This window comes from Rhinoraja longicauda, chromosome 36 (genome assembly GCF_053455715.1).
Source record: "Rhinoraja longicauda isolate Sanriku21f chromosome 36, sRhiLon1.1, whole genome shotgun sequence".
Taxonomy (NCBI): Eukaryota; Metazoa; Chordata; class Chondrichthyes; order Rajiformes; family Arhynchobatidae; genus Rhinoraja; species Rhinoraja longicauda.
Window position 1 is genome coordinate 19,038,825 of NC_135988.1, and position 24,379 is coordinate 19,063,203.

Below are 24,379 nucleotides of genomic sequence, written 5' to 3' on the forward strand. Positions count from 1 at the left end.
GGGAGGGAGAGATAGAGAGGGGAGGGAGAGATAGAGAGGGGGAGGGAGGGATAGAGAGAGGGGGAGAGAGAGAGAGGGAGGGAGGGGGAGGGAGAGAGAGGGAGGGAGAGATAGAGAGGGGGAGGGAGAGATAGAGAGGGGGAGGGAGAGATAGAGAGAGGGGGAGAGAGGGGGAGAGAGGGAGGGAGGGAGAGATAGAGAGGGGGAGGGAGAGATAGAGAGGGGGAGGGAGAGATAGAGAGGGAGGGACGGAGGGAGAGAGAGGGAGGGAGGGAGAGAGAGAGGAGAAAGGGGAGAGAAGAGAGGGAGGGAAGGGAGAGGGGGGTAGAAGTGAGAAAAGAGAAAGGAGAGAGGGTGGAGAGGAGAGAGGGTGGAGAGGAGGGAGGGTGGAGAGGAGGGAAGGTGGAGAGGAGGGAGGTCGGTCGGTCGCTGCTCGTGTGCGGGAGGAGACGGGTCGCGGCGGAGGGGGTAGATGCGGCGGGCTGGGGTAGACACCCCCATGCCCCTGGGTGAGTGCAACGGATCCGGAGCCGGCGACCCCCTCCCCACATCCACCCCCCCCCCCCCCTCCTCCCACCCACCCGTGTCCACGTCCACACGCGAGTCCGGAGCAGCCGGTGACCGGTGACACCCAGTGTCTGTGGTCCCCCAGTGTCTGGGGTCCTCCAGTGCTGTGGTCCCCCAGTGTTGGGGTCTCCCAGTGTCTGTGGTCACCCAGTGTCTGTGGTCCCCCAGTGTCTGGGGTCCTCCAGTGCTGTGGTCACCCAGTGTTGGGGTCTCCCAGTGTCTGTGGTCACCCAGTGTCTGTGGTCCCCCAGTGTCTGGGGTCCTCCAGTGCTGTGGTCACCCAGTGTTGGGGTCCCCCAGTGTCTGTGGTCCCCCAGTGTCTGTGGTCCCCCAGTGTTGGGGTTCCCCAGTGCTGTAGTCCCCCAGTGTCTGTGGTCCCCCAGTGTTGGGGTCCTCCAGTGTTGTAGTCCCCCAGTGTTGGGGTCCCCCAGTGTCTGTGGTCCCCCAGTGTCTGTGGTCCCCCAGTGTTGGGGTCCCCCAGTGTCTGTGGTCCCCCAGTGTCTGTGGTCCCCCAGTGTTGGGGTCCCCCAGTGTCTGTGGTCCCCCAGTGTCTGTGGTCCCCCAGTGTTGGGGTCCCCCAGTGTTGGGGTTCCCCAGTGTCTGTGGTCCCCCAGTGTTGGGGTCCCCCAGTGTTGGGGTCCCCCAGTGTCTGTGGTCCCCCAGTGTTGGGGTCCTCCAGTGTCTGTGGAGAACGCGGATCGCTGGTGTTTCTGGTCTAGACCCGGCCTGAACCATCACCCATTCCTTCTCCACAGATGCTGCCCGACCCGCTGAGTTACTCCAGCACTCTGTGTCTGTCTTTGGTGTGAACCAACACCTGCAGTTGTATCCGACACAAGCCCCGACCTTCCCTGAATCCCAGTGTCTTCTCCCCATCTATATACTAAAACTCTCGTTTGTTTGTTTATTTGTGATCGAACTACAGCTAACACGGTACACGATAGCGTGACAATTTCAGGCCCACCTTACTCACCGTCATCGCTTTCATCGTAAAGCAAGTAGCTTTATTGAAATCGGTGTTATATTTTTAAAGTTATTCACATTTTAAAGTTTAAATCTATCTCCTAGGGAGGGGGGAAGGAAGGTGGATAAGGGGGGTTGAGGGGGAAGGGGAAGTGGGGAGGGGGTAGGAGGGGGATGGAGAGGGTGCTGCACCAATGCAGGAGAGGTTTGGGCCCAACGGGTCCACTTGGTCTTGTGTTCCCTACAACTTGCCCTGGGTGCCCCACACGACCACGGACCCAGTGCTGGAGGGTGGGGTGAGGGGGGGTGAGGTGGGGTGAGGGGGGGGTGGGGTGAGGTGAGGGGGGATGGGGTGGGGTGAGGTGAGGGGGGGTGGGGTGAGGGGGGGTGTGGTGAGGGTGAGGGGGGGTGAGGTGGGGTGAGGGGGGGTGGGGTGAGGGTGAGGGGAGGTAGGGTGAGGTGGGGTGAGGGGGGGTGGGGTGGGGTGAGGGGGGGTGGGGTGGGGTGAGGGGGGGTGGGGTGAGGGGGGGTGGGGTGAGGGGGAGGGGAGGTAGGGTGAGGTGGGGTGAGGGGGGGTGGGGTGGGGTGAGGGGGGGTGAGGTGAGATGAGGGTGAGGTGGGGTCGCCCTTTCTTCACTAACGTGGAGTGATGGTCATGGGTGTAACGTCTTGCTGGCTGGAAGGGCTGAATGGCCTCCTCCTGCACCTATGTCCCACGTTTCTGTGTTCGGTGTTGTGGGCAGTGACCACTGCTTGTCTTGTGCTCCAGGTGAGGCTCAGAGGGCCGGAGCCAGCGATGGGAAGGAGACGATGATGGAGCAGAACGAGAGCAAAATGAAGAGGATCTTTGGGTTTGAGTTGTCGGATTTCAGAAGTTGGCATGGGTTTGTTTGTCTGCTGAATCGGCCCACCGACCCAGCCTCCCTAGGGGTCTTCAGGCTGCTGTTTGGTGAGTACAGATCTCCCGGTCATCGAGGTGGCGGGTCATGCTGAGTTGTTGTTGTTGTTGTGCCCCACCTGGACTTGTACCTGTTCCCCTGCCCTCCCACCCCAACTACTTCCCTCCTCTAGCTTCACAATTCGCAACTCTGTCATCTATAACATTGAGTTTCTGATTTATTCCTCCTGGATAGTAGATTACAAGGTAATTAATAACCAGAGTTAGTGATGGTGAGATTCACATCAAGCCTGAGCAGGGCCAGACCTGACTTTGTAGTTCTGATTTCCAAATATCTTTGTTTAGTGACACAGTGTGGAAACAAGCCCTTTGGCCCTGCTTGTCCACGCCGACCATTGCTCACCCACCCTCCAGTTCCATGTTCTCCCAGTTTCACATCCTACACACTGGCCAACGTGTTCCACGGCCCTTTACACTCGCCTGGTTTACTGAAGCATTTATTGCACTGCTGCATATCATTTTAAAACAAAGAGTGAATTACAAATGTGTGGGTGCATTAATGTGAGTAACCTCCATTACTCTGGACAATCTGCCACTCCAGTGCCGTCTATCCTGATCATGCTGGTTACTCGAGTCGCACGGTGCTCTGTGGAGTCGCACTGTGCTCTGTGGAGGCGCACGGTGCTCTGTGGAGGCGCACGGTGCTCTGTGGAGTCGCACTGTGCTCTGGTATACACCGTGCTCTGGAGTTGCACTGTACTGTGGAACACACTGTGCTCTGGAATACGCTGTGCTCTGTAGAGTTGCACTGTGTTGTGGAGTTGTGCTGTACTCTGGAATACACTGTGGAATACACTGTGCTCTTTGGAATAACATCTCGGTCATTGTTTCATCTGCACGATCGTCCTGGACGTCCGTATGATGAATCTTGCAGTTGCTCAGTGCGATGGTGTGGATGCCACGGATATAGGGCTGTTGGTGTTGGGCTGTTGGTGTTGTGCTGTTGGTGTTGGGCTGTTGGTGTTGTGCTGTTGGTGTTGGGCTGTTGGTGTTGGGCTGTTGGTGTTGGGCTGTTGGTGTTGGGCTGTTGGTGTTGTGCTGTTGGTGTTGGGCTGTTGGTGTTGTGCTGTTGGTGTTGGGCTGTTGGTGTTGGGCTGTTGGTGTTGGGCTGTTGGTGTTGTGCTGTTGGTGTTGTGCTGTTGGTGTTGGGCTGTTGGTGTTGGGCTGTTGGTGTTGTGCTGTTGGTGTTGGGCTGTTGGTGTTGGGCTGTTGGTGTTGTGCTGTTGGTGTTGGGCTGTTGGTGTTGGGCTGTTGGTGTTGGGCTGTTGGTGTTGGGCTGTTGGTGTTGTGCTGTTGGTGTTGTGCTGTTGGTGTTGGGCTGTTGGTGTTGTGCTGTTGGTGTTGGGCTGTTGGTGTTGGGCTGTTGGTGTTGGGCTGTTGGTGTTGTGCTGTTGGTGTTGTGCTGTTGGTGTTGGGCTGTTGGTGTTGGGCTGTTGGTGTTGTGCTGTTGGTGTTGGGCTGTTGGTGTTGTGCTGTTGTGCTGTTGGTGTTGGGCTGTTGGTGTTGGGCTGTTGGTGTTGTGCTGTTGGTGTTGGGCTGTTGGTGTTGGGCTGTTGGTGTTGTGCTGTTGGTGTTGTGCTGTTGGTGTTGGGCTGTTGGTGTTGTGCTGTTGGTGTTGGGCTGTTGGTGTTGTGCTGTTGGTGTTGGGCTGTTGGTGTTGGGCTGTTGGTGTTGTGCTGTTGGTGTTGGGCTGTTGGTGTTGGGCTGTTGGTGTTGGGCTGTTGGTGTTGGGCTGTTGGTGTTGGGCTGTTGGTGTTGGGCTGTTGGTGTTGTGCTGTTGGTGTTGGGCTGTTGGTGTTGGGCTGTTGGTGTTGGGCTGTTGGGCTGTTGGTGTTGGGCTGTTGGTGTTGGGCTGTTGGGCTGTTGGTGTTGGGCTGTTGGTGTTGGGCTGTTGGTGTTGGGCTGTTGGTGTTGGGCTGTTGGGCTGTTGGTGTTGGGCTGTTGGTGTTGGGCTGTTGGGCTGTTGGTGTTGGGCTGTTGGTGTTGGGCTGTTGGTGTTGGGCTGTTGGGCTGTTGGTGTTGGGCTGTTGGTGTTGTGCTCTTGGTGTGGGCTCTCATTGATGGTCAGACTGCCCAGCGTAGATGCAGGAGATTGTGGAACACCCCCCAGCTCTGAGCCGTGCTACATTAGTTTATCTCCACAAGTGAGGGCCCTGGTGAAAGATTTACATCCCTTCAACCTCCCCGGCCCTCAATTGCCCAGGACATGGAGTGGAAAGTCAGGCACCTTGTTCTAATGTACAGCTCCATTGAGGCTGTCTGAATGTACACCCAGCTAACACGGGTACATTCGTGAAGAAGTAATGTAGTGTGAGAGTCTTTTTTCCGGTCGTGATGTGAAATGGTCATTTCATAAACATTCCAATAAAAATAACACCCGTCGATTAGTTCTTTCCATTCCCAGCCCTTTCCAGATTTCCTTTGGAAACCAAAGTGTCCACATGCCTTGCTCCTTGCCCTGGGGCTTAGTTAGCCACACACGGCAGGCTAACGTTCATCTCAGCTATACTCACCCAGCATGTGCCTGCCTTTGTGTTGAGTTTTATATTCTGTTGTTAATTGGGGGTGTGCAGGAATTCTCTGTTTGAGTTTGTTGCAGTCGCCTTTACTGCCGAGGGTTTTTATTCACACTGCTCCATTGCACTTTAGCTTTAGTTTTTAGTTTAGAGATACATCGTGAAAACAGGCCCTTCGGCCCACCAAGTTGTGCTGACCAGCGATCACCCCAACACTAGTTCTATCCTTGTACCTGGTTAACTGTTTCTTAAACGTGGGGATTGTCCCAGCCTCAACTACCTCCTCTGGCAGCTCGTTCCATGCACCAATTGTGGATGGTTTGATTGTAATCTTGAATCTTGGTACAGGTGGTAATAATAAACCAGTGGTTCAGCATCACACCGCACACACCCTTCACCTCTCCAGTATCTCAGGGTCCTGTTGACAAATGAACGAGAGAGCTGGATAGAGCTCTTAAGGATAGCGGAGTGAGGGGGTATGGGGAGAAGGCAGGAACGGGGGTACTGATTGAGAGTGATCAGCCATGATCGCATTGAATGGCGGTGCTGGCTCGAAGGGCTGAATGGCCTACTCCTGCACCTATTGTCTATTGTCTATTGTCTATTGTCAGCAGGATCTGTGGAGAACCAGTGATCCAGTACCTTTCATCCTTCACCGCACAGGTTTGCTGATGAGCCTTGACATTCCACAGGAGCGGGGACTGAGTTCCCTGGACCACAAGTACTTTGATGACCTGGTGGTCTGCCGATTCCCTCTCTTCAACTTCCTGAAGCCGCTTCCTTTGGACTGGATGTACGTGGTCTTTGTGGTCATGTGGCTCGGTGAGTCTCAGAACTTTGCTCCCACTCACAAACCAACCTCCCTCCCACCCACCCCATCCACACCTCACGCTGCCTCGGCAAGGCCAGCAGCCCAGACCATCACACAAACAAACCTCCCTTCCACCGACTCCATCTACACCTCACGCTGCCTCGGCAAGGCCAGCATCATCATCAAGGACCAGTCTCACCCCGGTCACTCCCTCTTCTCCCCTCTCCCATCGGGCAAAAGGTACAGAAGTGTGAAAACGCACACCTCCAGATTCACTACCAAAAAACTAACAGCTGGAGGAACTCAGCGGGTTAGGCAGCATATGTGTGGGGGGGGGGGGGGGGGGGGGGGGGGAAGGAATGAACAGACAAGAGGTCAGGAGGAAACATCCCGACCCAAAACATTGTCCATGTTGTCTGTCCATTTCCCTCCACAGGTGCTGCCTGGTCCGCTAAGTTCCTCCAGCAATTAGTTTTTGATCAAGATTCCAGCATCTGCAGTTTCTTAAATATAGAACAGTGCAGCACAAGAACAGGCCATTCAGCCCACAATGCCAGTGCCCAGCGTGATGCCAACCCGTACATTTCCCATGTCCTTCCATTCCCAGCAAATCCAAAAGCCTCTCTCTCCACTCCCTCCCCTCCCCAGTTCTCCCACCAGTCGTACTCTCTCCGACTACATTCTATCTCTTTCACGCCCACTCCCCTGACACCAGTCTGAAGAAGGGTCTCGACCCGAAACGTCACCAATTCCATCTCTCCAGAGATGCTGCCTGTCCCGCTGAATTACTCCAGCATTTTGTGTCTATCTTCGATTTAAACCAGCATCTGCAGTTCCTTCCTGCACACATCCAAATGTCTTCCCAATGCCACCAATATCTCTGCCTCAACTACAACCCCCGGCAGCACATTCCAGCCTCGCCTCCCTCTGAGTAACAGACAGGCCCACACACCTCCCTCAGCTTGTGTTCCGATTTAGGCACAGGACCCATGTCCGTGCCGTTGTGGCTGGATAGTTTCCTGGAGAGATTGCTGATTCTAGGATGCTCTCTGCTCACATTCTCCACAGCCTCACTACACTTCAATAAATGATCGTGCCGGAGTTATTTGGGGAGAGTGATGGTATTCACTGTTTGTCCACCTCTTGCTAGGTGCGATGGGGATTATGTTGGGCTGTTTCTACAGACTATCCTGCCTGATGTTTGCCATCCCCTACTGGTACAACTTCTTCCTGGATAAAACATCATGGAACAACCACTCCTACCTGTACGGCCTCATTGGCTTCCAGCTCATCTTCATGGATGCCAACAGATACTGGTAGGAAGTCGGCGTTTCAGCGAACACTGTGTTCAGACAGCAAAAAAACAAAAATATCGATGTGAAATAAGTGGAAATAATCAGCAGGTCAGTCAGGGACTGTTGAGGCATTCTGTTATGTGAGGCGGTGGACCATTCCACCCAGTGCCTGCTTCCTCTGGCATGGGACAGTGTCCAGTGACCATCTCCTCTGGCAGTGTAGTGCCCAGTGCCTGCTTCCTCTGGCATGGGACAGTGTCCAGTGATGATCTCCTCTGGCAGTGCAGTGCCCAGTGCCTGCCTACTCTGGCAGCGCAGTGCCAACCTCCTTTGGCAGTACAGTGCCCAGTGTCTGCCTCCGCTGGCATTGCAGTGCCCACCTACTCTGGCAGTGCAATGCACAGTGTCTGCCTACTCTGGCAGTACAGTGCCCACCTACTCTGGCAGTGCAGCGCCCAGTGTCTGCCTACTCTGGCAGTACAGTGCCCACCTACTCTGGCAGTACAGCTCCCAGTGTCTGCCTCCTCTGTTAGTACAGTGCCCAGTGCCTATTGTGGTCTCCCGACTGAGCTGTGACTGCTCCCAGTCACTCCCTGTCCGGATAGACCACTGTTCTGCAACCAGTTGCCTGCAGATGAGCTGAGGCTGGTGGGCCGGGCCGGGCCAGGAGAGGAGGAGACAACATCAGAGGAGCTGTTTCTCAGATACAATCCCTCCCCGTCTCTTCTCTCAGGAAGACACTTCACAGGTTATAGGAGTAGAATTAGGCCATTCGGCCCATCGAGTCCACTCCACCATTCAATCATGGCTGATCCCTGCCTCCTAATCCCATTTTCCTGCCTTCTCCCCACAACCCTTGACACTTGTTCTAATCAAGAATTTGTCTATCTCTGCCTTAGAAATATTCCCACTGTGGCAATGAGTCCCACAGATTCACCACCCTCTGACTAAAGAAGTTCCTCCTCACCTCCTTTCTAAAAGAGCGCCCTTTAATTCTGAGGCTGTGCCCTCTGGTCCTAGACTCTCCCACCAGTGGAAACATCCTCTCCACATCCATCTATCCGGGCCGCTCATTATTCTGTAGGTTTCAATGAGGTCCCCTCCCTGCCGGAGGGTCAGGGAGCTGCTGGTGAATCTCAGCCCTGTTACCGCTTGGCCATTACCAGGGGACAGATTGACTGCCCGTTATCACCTTGCTCTCTGTGGGAGCTGGCTGTGCAAATCGGCTGCTGCAGTTCCTGCAAACAACCTTCGCTGGGCCATCGAGTGGTTGCCACGGTGACCATCAGCCTAGGACCACACGTCTGGCCTCCTCCAATAAATGACAATCTTTCTGAAACTTTTGTTAGGTCTGTTGACGGTTTACGAAACCCAAAGAAGAGGAATGCTCAGGTCCCTCTGTGGAACTACACTCTGCTGAGAACACAGGTTGGTGCTTCAGTTACTACCCCAGGCCCTGCTCCAGGCATGGTGCTAAGTCTCTGTGGGTTAAATCACCAACCAAAACACTAACAACAACTGTTATCAGGCAACTGAACCATCCCACCACAACCAGAGAGCAGTCCTGACCTCCCATCTACCTCGTTAGAGACCCTTGGACTATCCTTGATCAGACTTTGCTGGCTTTACCTTGCACTAAACGTCATTCCATTATCCTGTATCTGTAGACTGTAAATGGTTCGATTGTAATCACGTACTGTCTTTGTGCTGACTGGTTAGCACGCAACAAAAAGCTTCTCACTGTACCTCGGTACACGTGACAATAAACTAAACTGAGATTGGAGTGACCACCAAGAGGCCACGCTTTGACCTTGTTTGTCATTGCCACCTGTACAGTGAGTCAACTCCTCGTGCTGTTCATTCTGCCTGTACTAAACATGAGCACAGATAAACCGTGTACATGAACATTACACAAACCCTAGAATGTAGAAACAAGAAACTGCAGCTGCGCGATTACACAAAAAGGCACAAAGTGCTGGAGTAACTCAGCGGGTCAGGCAGCATCTGTGGAGAACATGGATAGGTGACGTTTCACAGAGTGCTGGAGTAACTCAGCGGGTCAGGCAGCATCTGTGGAGAACATGGATAGGTGATATTTTGGGTTAGGAGTCTTCAGACTGATTGTGTGTGTGTGTGTGGTGTATGTGTGCGAGAGTGAGTGTGTGTGTGTGTGAGAGTGTGTGTGAGGTGTATGTGCGTGTGTGTGAGAGTGAGTGTGTGTGTGTGGTGTGAGTGAGAGTGTGTATGTGTTTGTGTGGTGTATGTGTGTGTGTGTTTGAGTGGTGTATGTGTGTGTGTGTGTGTGTGTATGTGTGTGTTTGTGTGGTGTATGTGTGTGTGTGTGTTTGTGTGGTGTATGTGTGTGTGTTTGAGTGGTGTATGTGTGTGTGTGTGTGTGTGTTTGAGTGGTGTATGTGTGTGTGTGTGTGTATGTGTGTGTGTGTGTGTGTGTGTGTGTGTGTGTGATCCTACATGGATTCTATTTCATTCTCTGCACATTCCATCACCTACCTGCCCACCACAGCTCTCCCCAGCAGTGACTAACCCACCACGTCACACACGCAACAAATGATCCCATCATTATATTATTGCTCAGGGCATCATTTGCAGGATGTAAATTAGCTGCTCTGATTCCTATATTTCTAACAGTAACTTTTTGCAAAACCTTTCTTCCATTGGCTGCATGTTGCTTTGGGGCATCTGAGGCTGTGAGTGTAAATATATTTTTCTTTCATTGGCTGCACCAATAAGGATAATATCATCATATCATATCATATATACACAGCCGGAAACAGGCCTTTTCGGCCCTCCAAGTCCGTGCCGCCCAGTGATCCCCGTACATTAACACTATCCTACACCCACTAGGGACAATTTTTACATTTACCCAGCCAATTAACCTACATACCTGTACGTCTTTGGAGTGTGGGAGGAAACCGAAGATCTCGGAGAAAACCCACGCAGGTCACGGGGAGAACGTACAAACTCCTTACAGTGCAGCACCGGTAGTCAGGATCGAACCCGAGTCTCCGGCGCTGCATTCGCTGTAAAGCAGCAACTCTACCGCTGCGCTACCGTGCCGCCCATAATGTTTGGACACCTTAATTTGCTTGCAAATCAAAAGGCAAAATAGTCACTGAGTTTATTTAATCGGCGTGTACATGAGCTGCCAGAATCGCACCTCTCTCTCTCATCACTCTCGTTCTACCGGTTCAGGGCCTTTCCCGTGCAGTCAGAGTAGGGATAATGTTGCCTGCCCAGAATGAGGGGGAAATGCATTTCAACTCAAGGGGTGTATGTGATGAGTGATGGTCGGCATGGAAATTGTGGGCCGAAGGGTCTGTTTCTGTTCTGCACGACTCTGTGGTAATTGAGGTCATCCCTTCAGTTGCTCTGATGTTTAGTGGTGAAACTAACTGTGCACTCGTTGTGAAGGTGACAGTATTGTCCAGAGTTGGCATGGACTTTGATCAAGAAGGTCCTGTGGTCCAGTGGACCTGACATCAACTACTTTGGTCTTCCCTTGCAGGTCTTCATCGTCTACTTCATCGCCGGCGTGAAGAAGCTGGATGCCGATTGGGTGGAAGGATACTCCATGAACCAGCTTGCTGGACATTGGCTGTTTGATCCCTTCAGGTAAGTTCACCGACAACCCAGAAACTGCTGATTCTGCAGAAAAATATCTCCACCTGTGGAGTGACCACACCAGGTAATGTCTACCCTCAGGTAGTCATTACCCTCCAGGTAATGTCTACCCTCACATAGTCATTACCCTCCAGGTAATGTCTACCCTCCCGTTAACAGCTGGAGCCCTCATTTACCACACTCACCTGGCCTGACCAGAGATACTTCCCAAACCGATCCTGACTACGGGCGCTGTCTGTACGGAGTTTGTACGTTCTCCCCGTGACCTGCGTGGGTTTTCTCCGAGATCTTCGGTTTCCTCCCACACTCCAAAGACGTGCAGGTATGTAGGTTAATTGGCTGGGCAAATGTAAAAATTGTCCCTAGTGGGTGTAGGATAGTGTTAGTGTGCAGGGATCGCTGGGCGGCACGGACCCGGTGGGCCAAAGGGCTTGTTTCCGCACTGTATCTCTAAATCTAAAACTCCCAACCCACAAGCATTTTGTGTATTTGTGTCAAACTACTTCTGTAGCCTGGGCTTTGGCGAGGGGAAATTTAATGAGTTAATGTTTAGTTTAGAGTTTGGAGATACAGTGTGGAAACAGGCCCTTCGGCCCACTGAGTCCATGCTGACCATCGATTACCCGTTCACGCTAGTTCTGTGTTATCCCACTTTCTCATCCACTCCCTACAATGTACATGGGGCTGATTAACCTATGAGCCCACACATCTACGGGATGTGGCGGGAAACCAGAGCACCCGGAGAAAACCCACGCGGTCACAGGGAGAACGTGCATACTCCACACAGACAGCACCCGTGGTCAGGATTGAACCAGGGTCTCTGGTGCTGTGAGGCAGCAACTCTACCAAGAGAAAAGGATAGCACAATGGGGAATCGTAGACAGGACGGTACATTATGTTAAAGTATTCCATCAAAGAGGGGGCAGTGAAATATGGTGCAGAGTCAAATTGGAAGAGTCTTGACTTGAAATTGTAATAAAGTAGGTGAATTAATGGCATAAATAATTATAAATGGGCATGATCCAATGGCCATTACAGAAACACAATTGCAGTTGGGAATATGGGGATTATCCAGGGTTCTTGACTTCCAGTGAAGATGCTTCATGGAAAGGATACGCTGATTGTAAAGAGTGAGGTTAGAGCAGGAGAGAACAAGGACCTTCTCTCAGAGTCCGTCTGTGTGGGGCTGAGAATCAGCACCGCGCAGAAAATAAAAATCAATAAGGGAAAAGGAGCAGAAAACATTGGTTTGAGTAATGTGTACTTCCCCAAAAACCTATGGTAACGTGTACAGTGCATAACATTGGTGTACAGTGCAGAACATTAGTGAACAGTGCAGAACATTAGTGTACAGTGCAGAACATTAGTGTACAGTGCAGGACATTAGTGTACAGTGCATAACATTGGTGTACAGTGCAGGACATTAGTGTACAGTGCATAACATTGGTGTACAGTGCAGAACATTGGTGTACAGTGCAGAACATTAGTGTACAGTGCAGAACATTGGTGTACAGTGCAGAACATTAGTGTACAGTGCAGAACATTGGTGTACAGTGCAGAACATTAGTGTACAGTGCAGAACATTGGTGTACAGTGCAGAACATTAGTGAACAGTGCAGAACATTAGTGTACAGTGCAGAACATTAGTGTACAGTGCAGGACATTGTTGTACAGTGCAGAACATTGGTGTACAGTGCAGGACATTAGTGTACAGTGCAGAACATTGGTGTACAGTGCAGAACATTAGTGTACAGTGCAGGACATTGTTGTACAGTGCAGGACATTAGTGTACAGTGCAGGACATTAGTGTACAGTGCAGAACATTAGTGTACAGTGCAGAACATTAGTGTACAGTGCAGGACATTGTTGTACAGTGCAGGACATTAGTGTACAGTATGATACACGTGGAAAGGGTAATGTAACATTACGTGTTGCACGGTGGTGCAGCGGTAGAGTTGCTGCCTCGCAGCGCCATAGACCCGGGTTCGATCCTGACTACGGGCGCCGTCTGTACGGAGTTTGTACGTTCTCCCCGTGACCTGCGCGGGTTTGCTCCGGGCGCTCCGGTTTCCTCCCACACTCCAAAGACGTGCAGGTTTGTAGGTTAATTGGCTTAGGTAACAATTGTAAATTGTCGCTAGTGTGTGTGGGATAGTGTTAGTGTGCGGGGATCGCTGGTCAGCACGGACTCGGTGGGCCGATGGGCCTGTTTGTGCGTTGTATCTCTAAAAAATAACCACTGTAGAGAGACTGCCCCAACCTGTAAAAGTGAGTGTAACTGGTGTGTGGGGACTCGGATGGGTGGTGGGGGGGGGCGGGGGGGTCGGGGGGGTTACTGGGGTGGGGGAGGGGCGGGGTGTCTGGGGGGGTGGGGGGTCTGGGGGACGGGGGGGTGACTGGGGTGGGGGAGGGCGGGGTGTCTGGGGGGGGGGGGACTGGGGGACGGGGGGGTGACTGGGGTGGGGGAGGGCGGGGTGTCTGGGGGGGTGGGGGGTCTGGGGGATGGGGGGGTGACTGGGGTGGGGGAGGGCGGGGTGTCTGGGGGGGGGGGGGGGGGACTGGGGGACCTGCTGTCTGTATGTTCACTGATGCTCTCCGTGGGGAATGGACGAGTCTGTTGTGTGACCGTGTCCTGTTTCCATCTCAGACTGCTGCTGTCCGAGGAGCTGGTGAACCTGCTGGTTGTCCATGGTGGCGGCTTGGCGCTGGATCTCACCGCCGGCTACCTGCTCTTCTTCAACGCCACCCGCCCATTCGCCATCACCTTTGTCACCTACTTCCATTGCATGAACTCCCAGCTCTTCAACATCGGTAATGATAGCCGCCTAGTTGGTGCTGTGGCCCACCCTAAACTCTCTGCACCCTGCCTCGGGTCAGTTCCCCCCCTCCCTCATTCTCTCCCCCCCCCCCCCATTTCCTGGTGTGTGAAGTCTCTTCACAGAGAGCTACTCTGCAAAGCTCAGCACGATGGGACCACCACATCTGCCCACCATCCAATCTCTCCCTGGTACATCGATGCTGACTTTAGAGATACAAGCCCTTTGGCCCACCGAGTCCACGCCGACCAGTGTTCACTAGCACTATCCTACACACACTAGGGACAATTTACAGAAGCCAATTGCGTATTTGGTGTGAAAGTAAACCGGAACACCCGGAGAAAACCCACGCAGGTCACGAGGAGAACATATAAACTCCGTACAGACAGCACCCGTAGTCAGGATCAAACCCGGGTCCCTGGCGCTGTGAGGCAGCAGCTCTACCCACCGTGCCACCCTAACCTCAACTCCTCTGCCAGTTCCCCAGAACCCTCAGTTCCGTGATATATCAAATGTTTAACTATCTCCACCTTAAATAAATCTAATAATCTACCCTCCACTAAGTGGGCAGAGAATTCCAGTTTCACGATTCTCCAAGGGAAGCCATTTTTCCACCTCAGTTTACACGCCCGGCCCCTTATTGTGAAGCTGTGCCCCTTGTTCCAGTGACAACATCCCAGCGGTAACTCCATCAAGCCCCATCATGACCCAGAGTGTTTGAACAAGGCCTGTCCTCATCATTCGAAACTCAAGGAGTACGGACCCAGGCTGCACCTTCTGCCCAGCTCACCCCCACCCCTGCCTCTCCACGTAATGGTGGCGGCATTGAAGCCAGTTGCTCTGCTGAACTCCAGTGTGTTCAGCACAGACTGACCGTGACCCTGGACATGTGGGGTGGTGCATCATGGGTGTGTGGGGTGGTGCATCGTGGGTGTGTGGGGTGGGGCATCATGGATGTGTGGGGTGGTGCATCATGGGTGTGTGGGGTGGTGCATCGTGGGTGTGTGGGGTGGCTACATGGGAGTGTGGGGTGGTGCATTGTGGGTGTGTGGGGTGGTGCATCATGGGTGTGTGGGGTGGTGCATCGTGGGTGTGTGGGGTGGGGCATCATGGATGTGGGGTGGTGCATTATGGACGTGTGGGGTGGCTACATGGGTGTGGGGTGGTGCATCGTGGGCGTGTGGGGTGGTGCATCGTGGGTGTGTGGGGTGGGGCATCATGGATGTGGGGTGGTGCATCGTGGGCGTGTGGGGTGGCTACATGGGTGTGGGGTGGTGCATCGTGGGCGTGTGGGGTGGTGCATCGTGGGCGTGTCGGGTGGCTGCCTCACACAGGCTGGTGGGGCTGGGGTTTGTGATGTGCGATTTATTCAACGTTGTTGATGACTTGTAGCGTTGCTCCCTCTGTAGGAATGTTCTCCTACACGATGCTGGCCACATCTCCGCTCTTCTGCTACGCCGACTGGCCAAGACCAATAATCCGGAGGTTGCCGGGCTTCCTGAGGCCGGTGTTGCCCCTTGCCGGCACGCCACGGGAGAGCGGGTCGTGCGTGTACCCCAGCGACACACAGGGCGGAGAGGGACCCGGGCAGAGTGGCAGCAGGCGGGCACCACACACATGGCGACAGCAGCTCGCCACAGCCTTCGTTGTCCTCTACATTGCCGAGCAGTTCTTCCTGCCATATTCACACTTCATCACACAGGTGGGTGAGGAGGGAGCGGGACCATGAGGTGGAGTGGTCAGGCTCCAGCTGCAACCCACAAATAACGACAAGGCCCAACCTGTCCCTAACGCTCACCACTAACGCGCCAACCCTGACCTTCCACTCAGACGGTGGTGAGTGTACGGAACAAACTGCTTGAGGAGGTAGTTGAGGCAGGGACTCTCACAACAGTTTACAATCCTAACCAAAACGTCACCTATCCATGTTCCCCAGAGATGCTGCCTGACCCGCTGAGTTACTCCAGCAGTCTGTGAAACGTCACCTATCCATGTTCCCCAGAGATGCTGCCTGACCCGCTGAGTTACTCCAGCAGTCTGTGAAACGTCACCTATCCATGTTCCCCAGAGATGCTGCCTGACCCGCTGAGTTTCTCCGGCACTCCTCACTACGGATGCTGTCTGTACGGAGTTTGTACGTTCCCCCCGTGACTTTTCTCCGGGTGCTCCGGTTTCCTCCCACACTCCAAAGACGTGCAGGTTTGTAGGTTAATTGGCTTCGGTAAAAATGTAAATTGTCCCTAGTGAGTGTGGGATAGTGTTAATGTGCGGGGATCACTGGTCAGTGTGGACTCGGTGGGCCGAAGGGCCTGTTTCCGCGCTGTATCTCTAAACTGAACTAAACTTAATAAAACTAAGACTGTGCTGATCACAGTGGTCTAGCTGGGTGCAGCAGTTTCACAGGCTCCGCTGGTCTGCACTGTGATGACCGGCTCTGCATCTGGTTCCTGGGATCAGTCATGGTAGTAATTGATTTCAATCACCTCCCTGTGTGTGCAGTGGGTCCCTGAGCCCATGCTGGCTGCTGGCTGGACTCGCCATTCTGGAGCTGGCCACTAGAGGGGAGTGTTTCTCCACGTCCTTCTCTCCACAGATGCTGCCTGACCCGCTGAGTTATCCAGCACTCTGTGTCCATCTTAGCTGAGGGGTGACCTGATAGAGACGTATAAGGCTATGATAGGCATAGAGTGTGGCAATAGTCATGGTGGGAGTGTGGAAAACAGGAGCGCAGTGTTTTACGCTGAGAGGATGGAGATTTAAAAGGGATCTTGGGGATAATTTTCTTTTGCACTGAATGGTTGATATCTGGAATCAGATATAATTATTTTGTTTAAGTGGCATTTAGGACAACACGAGTGGACAAGGCAGAGAAGGACAGGGTGCTGATGTGGCCAATGGAAAGTGTAGGGGTCTACGTGGCTGATGGGGACACGGTCGGCTGAAGGAGCCGTTTCTGTGCCGTACAACTGATTCCGTCACTCGCCCAGAGTGAGTCGATGGGAATAGTGTCAGGAAGTGAATGTTGGCCTCACGCCTGCCTGTCTGTCTGTCCCCCCTTGTCGCAGGGATACAACAACTGGACTAACGGGCTGTATGGCTACTCCTGGGACATGATGGTTCACTCCCGGTCTCACCAGCACGTGAAGATAACCTACAAGGACGGAGTCACGGGAGATATCGGCTACCTCAATCCCGGTGTGAGTTGCAACGTTGTCAAACTCTGCGCTGAACTCACAGCTCCCTCTGAGTGGAGAATGGAAAGACCCCAAAACACCAGAGGATTGGAGCTGGAGGAGGCCACTCGGCCCGTGATGTTTCTTCTGTCTCTACAATCTGTGTTGCATTAGTTTCATTCTGGGTGGTGCCTTGGTGATTATCCAATAATGAAAGTGTATGTGGAGTAATACAGTGTGACACAGAAGTCCTGGTTTGGACAGTTCACGGGATGGAGCAAAGCCGTGAGTGATCTGGGATCTCCAACTGTTGGCAGTGTTAGAGATTTATCATTCAGAATACACGGGTGCAATCAGTGTAGAGAGCGGCCGTTCCCAGCACAGGTTGTCCATCTATGCTGGGCAATGTGCAAATTGGAGGAACAGCATCTCATATTTTGCTTGGGCAGCTTACACCAAGCAATATGAATATTGACTTCTCTAACTTCAAGTTATGCTTCACCCTCTCTCTCCATCCCTCCCCATCCTAGTTCTCCGACCAGTCTTACTGTCCCCCTGATTGATGTCACCCATTCCTTCTCTCCAGAGATGCTTATCTAAGATATATCCAAGTGCTTATGTGTGGTGATACTTGTACTAAACTGTAAACCAGAATGAATGTCTCAGTGACTCGCTGGGTACCTGGTGACACTTCCAATGTTACTCCTGCCCAGGTGTGGACACATAGCCGTCGGTGGAAGGACCATGCGGACATGCTGAAGCAATACTCCGGCTGCCTGGCCCAGGAGCTGCACAGATACAACATCGTTGACCCCGAGATCTACTTTGACATTTGGGTGTCGATAAACGACAGGTTTCAGCAGAGGTGAGAGCAGATGTAACAGGACCAGAATGCAGTGAAAGTCTCAGCGGGTCGGGCAGCATCTGTGGAAAGAGAAACAATGTTTGGGGTTGGGCGTGGGTGCTACCTCCCACCACCCCCTTGCCTTGGCACCAAGGTTCTGGTGTGTGTGTGTGTGTGTGTGTGTGTGTGTGTGTGGGGGTAGTCTTGGTCGGACCAGCGCGGCCCCCTTGCCTTGGCACCAAGGTTGTGGTTTGTGTGTATGTGTGTGTGGGGGTGGGCTTGGTCAGACCAGCGCGGCCCCCTTGACTGACCGCACCAAGGTTGTGGTCTGTGTGTGTGGGGGTGGGCTTGGTCGGACTAGAGCTGCCCCCTTGACTGACCGCACCAAGGTTGTGGTCTGTGTGTGTGTGTGTGGGGGTGGGCTTGGTCAGACCAGCGCTGCCCCCTTGCCTTGGCACCAAGGTTGTGGTTTGTGTGTGTGTGTGTGCGTGCGTGGTCAGACCAGCGCGGCCCCCTTGACTGACCGCACCAAGGTTGTGGTCTGTGTGTGTGTGTGTGGGTGGGCTTGGTCGGACCAGCGCTGCCCCCTTGCCTCGGCACCAAGGGTGTGTGTGTGCGTGCGTGCGTGCGTGTGTGGTCAGACCAGCGCGGCCCCCTTGACTGACTGCCAGTCCCTGTTGCAGGCTCTTTGACCCCCGTGTAGACGTGGTGAGGGCGGACTGGTCCCCCTTCAGGAAGACGTCGTGGCTGATGCCACTCCTGGTCAACCTCTCACCCTGGAGGCTGAAGTTCGAAGAGATCGAGAAAACTTTGGACAATCAGACTGACGTGGTTTTCATTGCAGACTTTCCAGGTCAGTCACAGCCGCTGCTGGGAAGAGGGTTAACTGGGAGGGTTTAGAGATACAGCGCGTAAACAGGCCCTTCGGCCCATCGGGTCTGCACCGACCAGCGATTCCCGCACAGTAACACTATCCTACACACACTGGGGAAAATTTACATTTATACCAACCCAATTAACCTGCAAACCTGCACGTCTTTGGAGTGTGGGAGGAAACCGGAGCCCCTGGAGAAAACCCACGCAGGTCACGGGGAGAACGTACAAACTCCGTACAGACAGCGCCCATAGTCAGGATCGAACCCGGGTCTCCGGCGCTGTGAGGCAGCAGCTCTACCACTACGCCACCCATTTTGTTTTTAATTTGAGAGACCTGCCATCTTTATTACGTGAGGTGCCAGGCTCCTTGTGAAACTATCCCATGCAGCACAGTCACGTCTCAGTCTCTATCTTGAAGGGCTTCACCTGGAGAACTTTGTGAGTGAGGACCTGGGCAACACAAGCATCCAGGTGCTGCAGGGGGAGCTGGCCGTGGAGATCGTGGCCGCCAAGAAGAACTTCAGCCTGAAGGAGGGCGAGAAGATGCAGGTAAGAAGCCAGGTGATCCAAGACAGCCAGGTGACCCAAGACAGCCAGGTGACCCAAGACACAGCCAGGTGATCCAAGACACAGCCAGGTGACCCAAGACAGCCAGGTGATCCAAGACACAGCCAGGTGACCCAAGACACAGCCAGGTGATCCAAGACACAGCCAGGTGACCCAAGACAGCCAGGTGACCCAAGACACAGCCAGGTGACCCAAGACAGCCAGGTGACCCAAGACACAGCCAGGTGACCCAAGACAGCCAGGTGACCCAAGACACAGCCAGGTGACCCAAGACACAGCCAGGTGACCCAAGACACAGCCAGGTGATCCAAGACACAGCCAGGTGACCCAAGACACAGCCAGGTGACCCAAGACACAGCCAGGTGACCCAAGACACAGCTAGCAGCCCAGACCATTGCACAAACCAACTTTCCTTCCACTGACTCCGTCTACACCTCACGCTGCCTCGGCAAAGCCAGCAGCATCATCAAGGACCAGTCTCACCCCGGTCACTCCCTCTTCTCCCCTCTCCCATCAGGCAAGAGGTACAGAAGTGTGATAACGCACACCTCCAGATTCAGGGACAGTTTCTTCCCGGCTGTTATCAGGCAACTGATCCGTCCTCTCACCAACTAGAGAGCGGTCCCGAACTACTATCTACCTCGCTGGTGACCTGACATCCTATTAGAAGTCTCGTTTTCACTCCTCCCCCTTCCATATCTCTGTGTCTCCCTCTCCCCTGACTGAAGAAGGATCTCAACCCAAAATGCAACCCATTCCTTTTCTTCAGAGATGCTGCCTGACCCGCTGAGCTACTCCAGCACTTTGTGTCTCCACCCAATGAGATTGTGGGTTGCTGAGGGGATCTAAAGCAGAGCCCAATAGATTGTTAATGTGGAGGTGAGGAAGGAGTTCACCTCTGAGAGGTGGTGAATGCTCTGCTCTGTAGTGGTGGCAGAACCAGCAGTGGTGACTGTGTGTTGTGTTGCAGCTCCCTGCTGGTGATTACCACAACGTGTACACCACATCTGAACAGCCGTCCTGTTACATGTACATCTACGTGAATACCACCATGGTGCAGTTCGAAGAGAAGTACTCACGTTTTGTGGAGCTTCAGGAGAAGATTAAGAATGGAACCGGTAAGTGGAGGGTCAGACTCCTTGTGAGGAAACCCACGCAGTCACAGGGAGAACCCGGGTCTCTGGAGCTGCGAGGCAGTGGTGACTCTACCCATGGGGACCCCACTGTATTGCAATCTGTCTGTCCGTCCGCCAGTACTGCTGCCCTGGCATGCAGGCTGTGACTGCTCCTCACCACCGCCTCCAGGAGCCACTGCCCCGTTCTGATTCATGGACCTGAAGGTATTTATTCACAAAATGCTGGAGTAACTCAGCAGGTCAGGCAGCATCTTGGGAGAGAAGGAATGGGCGACGTTTCGGGTCGAGACCCGTCTTCAGTCTGAAGAAGGGTCTCGACCCGAAACGTCGCCCATTCCTTCTCTCCCAAGGAAGTGGGACCTGCTGAGTTACTCCAGCATTTTGTGAATAAATACCTTTCGATTTATACCAGCATCTGCAGTTATTTTCTTATACTACATGGACCTGAACATCAGATGTAAATTGGTGACACAAGAAACTGCAGATGCTGGGATCTTGAGCAAAACACAAAGTGCTGGAGGGATGGGGCGGCAGAGTTGGGCAGCAGGTAGTGCAGGTTGAGGGAGTGCAGCGTAGGTTCACCTGGTAAATTCCCGGGATGGCAGGACTGATGTATGATGAAAGAGTGGGTTGACTGGGCTTGTATTCGCTGGAATTTAGAAGGATGATAGCAGATATGATAGATGATATGAAATTCTTTTTAGAAGATTGGACAGGGTAGATGCAGGAAAAATGCCTGATGTTGGGGGAGACCAGGGGTCACAGTTTAAGAATAAGGGGTAGGCCATTTAGGACTGAGATGAGGAAAAACATTTTCACCCAGAGTTGTGAATCTGTGGAATTCTCTGCCGCTGAAGGCAGTGGAGGCTAATTCACTGGATGTTTTATAGAATAGAATTCCTTTATTGTCATTGCAACAGGTACAACGAAATTAAAATAGCAATCCTGACAGTGCATAACACACGAGAAATAAAACATATATACAATAAATGCAAATACAAAATGTATTAAATACAAAAGTTTAAAAAGTGTAACCTAGTGCTGAAAGTCAGTGTAACAGTGCGTATCAGTGTTTGACAGTGTTCAGTTCACGTATGGCTCTGGGGTAAAAACTGTTCTTGAGTCTGTTTGTGCGAGATTTGATCGACCTGAAACGTCGACCAGGGGGCAGAAGATCAAACAGATGGTGGCCAGGGTGGAATGGGTCTTTTATTATTTTGTCTGCTCTGCTGAGGCAGCGTAGGCTGGACAGGTACTCCAGAGAGGGAGGTCAAGAGAGTTAGATTTAGCTCTTCGGGCTAAGGGAATCAAGGGATATGGGGAAAATGTCAGAACAGGCTACTGATTTTGGATGATCAGCCATCATATTGAATGGTGGTACTGGCTGAATGGCCTACTCCTGCACCTATTCCATGTTTCTATACTCCAGTCTCCTCCCTCCCTGAGATTGTCACAGTTTCTGTGCAGCTTTACCAAGGCTCAGCTTCTGATATTTAAATCTCTCCCTTTTATTTCCAAGAGCATATGAGCGAGCACTTTGTCATTTGTAATCATCTCTTGTGTCGCCTCTTCAGAAACGGAAGCCATCTCGCCGGAGCTGCAGACGGTGTTGAACGGGACCACGGAGAACATCAACATCACGGACCCCACCCTCGCTGCCTTTGTGCGGCGCCAGAGGAAGCAGGAGGAGTACGCCAGGAGGAGGAACTCAACTATGGCCGAGAGATTCACCAGATTCGCTAAACGGAAACACTTCATCTTTCGAAGGAGGTAGGTCTTTCCAGCACCTCGTCACCCATTTAAAAAGCTAGGAGCCCAATGGCACAGCTAGTAGATACCCTGATCAACAGTTCCAGAGACCCAGGTCAAAACTGACCTTGGGTGCTGTCTGCGTGGAGTTTTCACGTCTACCCGTGATCGCATAGGTTGAATCTGGGTGGGTTGTGAGGTAATGTGGGCTGAATAAAAATGGGTTGGAGTAGGATTAGAGGTCAGCACTCAGTGGGCTGAAGGGCCTGTCCCATTGGGCCCCACGAACCTGCCCTGCTGTCTGAAGGGTCTCGACCCGAAACGTCACCCATTCCTCCTCCAGAGATGCTGCCTGACCCGCTGAGTTACTCCAGCATTTTGTGTCTACCTTCGATTTTAACTAGCATCTGCAATTTTTTTCCTACACTACTAAGTAAGATCACAGGTTCTGACTATTAGCTCTAAGCATCGTTAATTTGTGCATTGGAGAACCTCTTGCGTGGTGTTTCCTGTATATCGCCAGTTAATCGCAAACCTCACTTCTCTTCTTCCCAACCTTTCCCAGCTTCCTGATGACAGGCTATGCACTGAGGAACCTTCTCTTTGGTCGACCTCCTGTGGAGCAGTTGGCTGAAGAGTTTGAGTATGCGTCCATGAAGTTTGCTGAGAACATAGATCATGAATCTCAGATGAAGACAGAAGATCATGTGGAACTGTGAGAGTGCTGCTGCCTTAAAGCAACCCTGACCCATGTTTGCAAGTTGCAAGTTGAGTTCCTGAACTGGATGGGTTGTTTGTGAAAACCTGTTTTTCCCCCAGTTCAGTGTCAAAGCTGCATGGGATCAGGTTTGTACAAAATCCCAAATCAATCTTTAAAGATTGTAATTAAATTTCACACTAAGTGCTGAGGGACCAATTTAAATATTTTCCCAAAGGATTATTGAGACATTACCGTGATCCTGAAAGAATCATGCATGACGTTAGATTTTCTGGCAAATAAAAGCACTGCAATGCTTACTATTTCTCAAACCCTTCCACTGGTCATTTTCTTTGCTTAATTTGATGAAGTTGTAACCTGCCGACCTTTATCAGTCACAAAGTGGACCCGTTGGGCCCAAACCTCTCCTGCATTGGTGCAACACCCTGTCCTACCCCCCCCCCCCCCCCCCCCCAACCCTTCCTTTTAAACTTTAAAAATATAACCACCAATTTCAATAAAACTACTTGCATTATCACTAAAGTGACAATGATGATTAAGGTGGGCCTAAAATTGTCGCGCTATCGTGTACCGTTTTGGCTGAAGTTCAGTCACAAACAAGTTTTAGTATATAGATGGTGTAGTGGCCTGGCGGAGGCCAGAGAAAATGGCATGTTATATCTGATACATGGCTGTATGTGATGAGGCACGGTGGCAGTGGTAGAGTTCCTGCCTTACAGCGCCGGAGACCTGACTACTGGTGCTGTCTGTACGGAGTTTGTACATTCTCCCCGTAACCTGCGTGGGTTTTCTCCGAGATCTTTGGTTTCCTCCCACACTCCAAAGACGTACAGGTTTGTTAGGTTAATTGGCTTGGTATAAATGTAAATAGTCTCTAGTGTGTGTAGGATAGTGTTAGTGTGTGGGGATCGCTGGTCGGCGTGGACTCGGTGGGCCAAAGGGCCTGTTTGCACGCTGTATCACTAAAGTAAAGAGTACTTGTTTCTGAACGTAAGTCAGAACGAAACATTCTAGCACTTAACGGCCTGTTAACCAGGTCCTAAATAATATATCTAGCACTTATGTTCTTATTGATGTAAGCAGCTACCTGTTTCCAAGGAGTTTGAGAAAAGGAAGTTAGACGTTCAAAGCCTATGCATTTCCTGTCTCTGCTTCCACCTCATTTTAAATCATGAACATAACCCCTGTGATTTGGGGAAATTTAGGTTTTACAGTTCTTTTTATTGCACGTACAGATAACCCTCGTTATAACGGACTGTGGGACCATTGTCAAATAGCTGGAGTTCTGTTTGATCAACCTGCAGCACGATCACGGCTGAATCTAATTTGGCAGGTTTAGCTTGGAAAATAGGTACTTAAAGGATTGGGAGAGCTAGATGAAATGAGAGCAAGAAATGGCCCAGCTCTTGCCAGGACAAGACCAAGAGTGTGCTTAGTATAGTTTACTCTGCATTCACCATTGAAAGTGCAATCGCCTGTGAAGTTGATGTTTCTAGTCAATGACCAATAATCAAAACCAGTTAAGGTTAGAAGTTGGATTGATGGTCAGATTCTGAGGAGATAGTATGAATTGTCTGGAACGTAGTGCTTCTATTTGCTCTCATTCTGCCCTACCACAAGGTGTGAGTTAATCCACATCACCAGTCAACGAGAGGTCAGATGGGGATTGCACTATCTTTAGTTTGGAGGATGCACTGTGGACATCCTGTTTTGTGCTCCTGTTTTCAGAAAAGGGGAAGTAGCCAGGG

The 24,379-nt window shown here is 52.2% G+C and overlaps 1 protein-coding gene across 2 annotated transcripts; it reads left to right on the forward strand.

Moving 5' to 3' along the window:
* The first annotated feature begins 372 nt into the window (after positions 1–372).
* ggcx (gamma-glutamyl carboxylase) lies at positions 373–23,020 on the forward strand. Of its 2 annotated transcripts, XM_078428981.1 has the most exons (15): positions 373–509; positions 2,300–2,479; positions 5,668–5,826; positions 6,966–7,131; positions 8,460–8,538; positions 10,637–10,743; positions 13,400–13,563; positions 14,978–15,270; positions 16,634–16,765; positions 17,455–17,606; positions 18,269–18,438; positions 18,880–19,010; positions 19,999–20,146; positions 21,739–21,934; positions 22,479–23,020. In XM_078428981.1, the coding sequence occupies exons 1-15, from the start codon at positions 473–475 to the stop codon at positions 22,630–22,632; spliced, it is 2,268 nt and encodes a 755-aa protein (XP_078285107.1). In that variant the 5' UTR covers positions 373–472; the 3' UTR covers positions 22,633–23,020. The 2 variants fall into 2 exon arrangements, with proteins under 2 accessions (XP_078285107.1, XP_078285109.1); XM_078428983.1 differs by lacking the exons at positions 373–509; positions 2,300–2,479 and adding an exon at positions 2,853–2,989 and having other exon boundaries at positions 22,479–23,019.
* The last annotated feature ends 1,359 nt before the right edge of the window (positions 23,021–24,379 follow it).

Bases quoted from the DNA above. Each gene is read 5' to 3' on its own strand.
- ggcx (XM_078428981.1), top strand. From the start codon at position 473: ATGCGGCGGGCTGGGGTAGACACCCCCATGCCCCTGG. The intron at 5,827-6,965 runs GTGAGTCTCAGA...ACCTCTTGCTAG, and splicing joins CTTTGTGGTCATGTGGCTCG to GTGCGATGGGGATTATGTTG. The intron at 16,766-17,454 runs GTGAGTTGCAAC...ACTCCTGCCCAG, and splicing joins TCGGCTACCTCAATCCCGGT to GTGTGGACACATAGCCGTCG.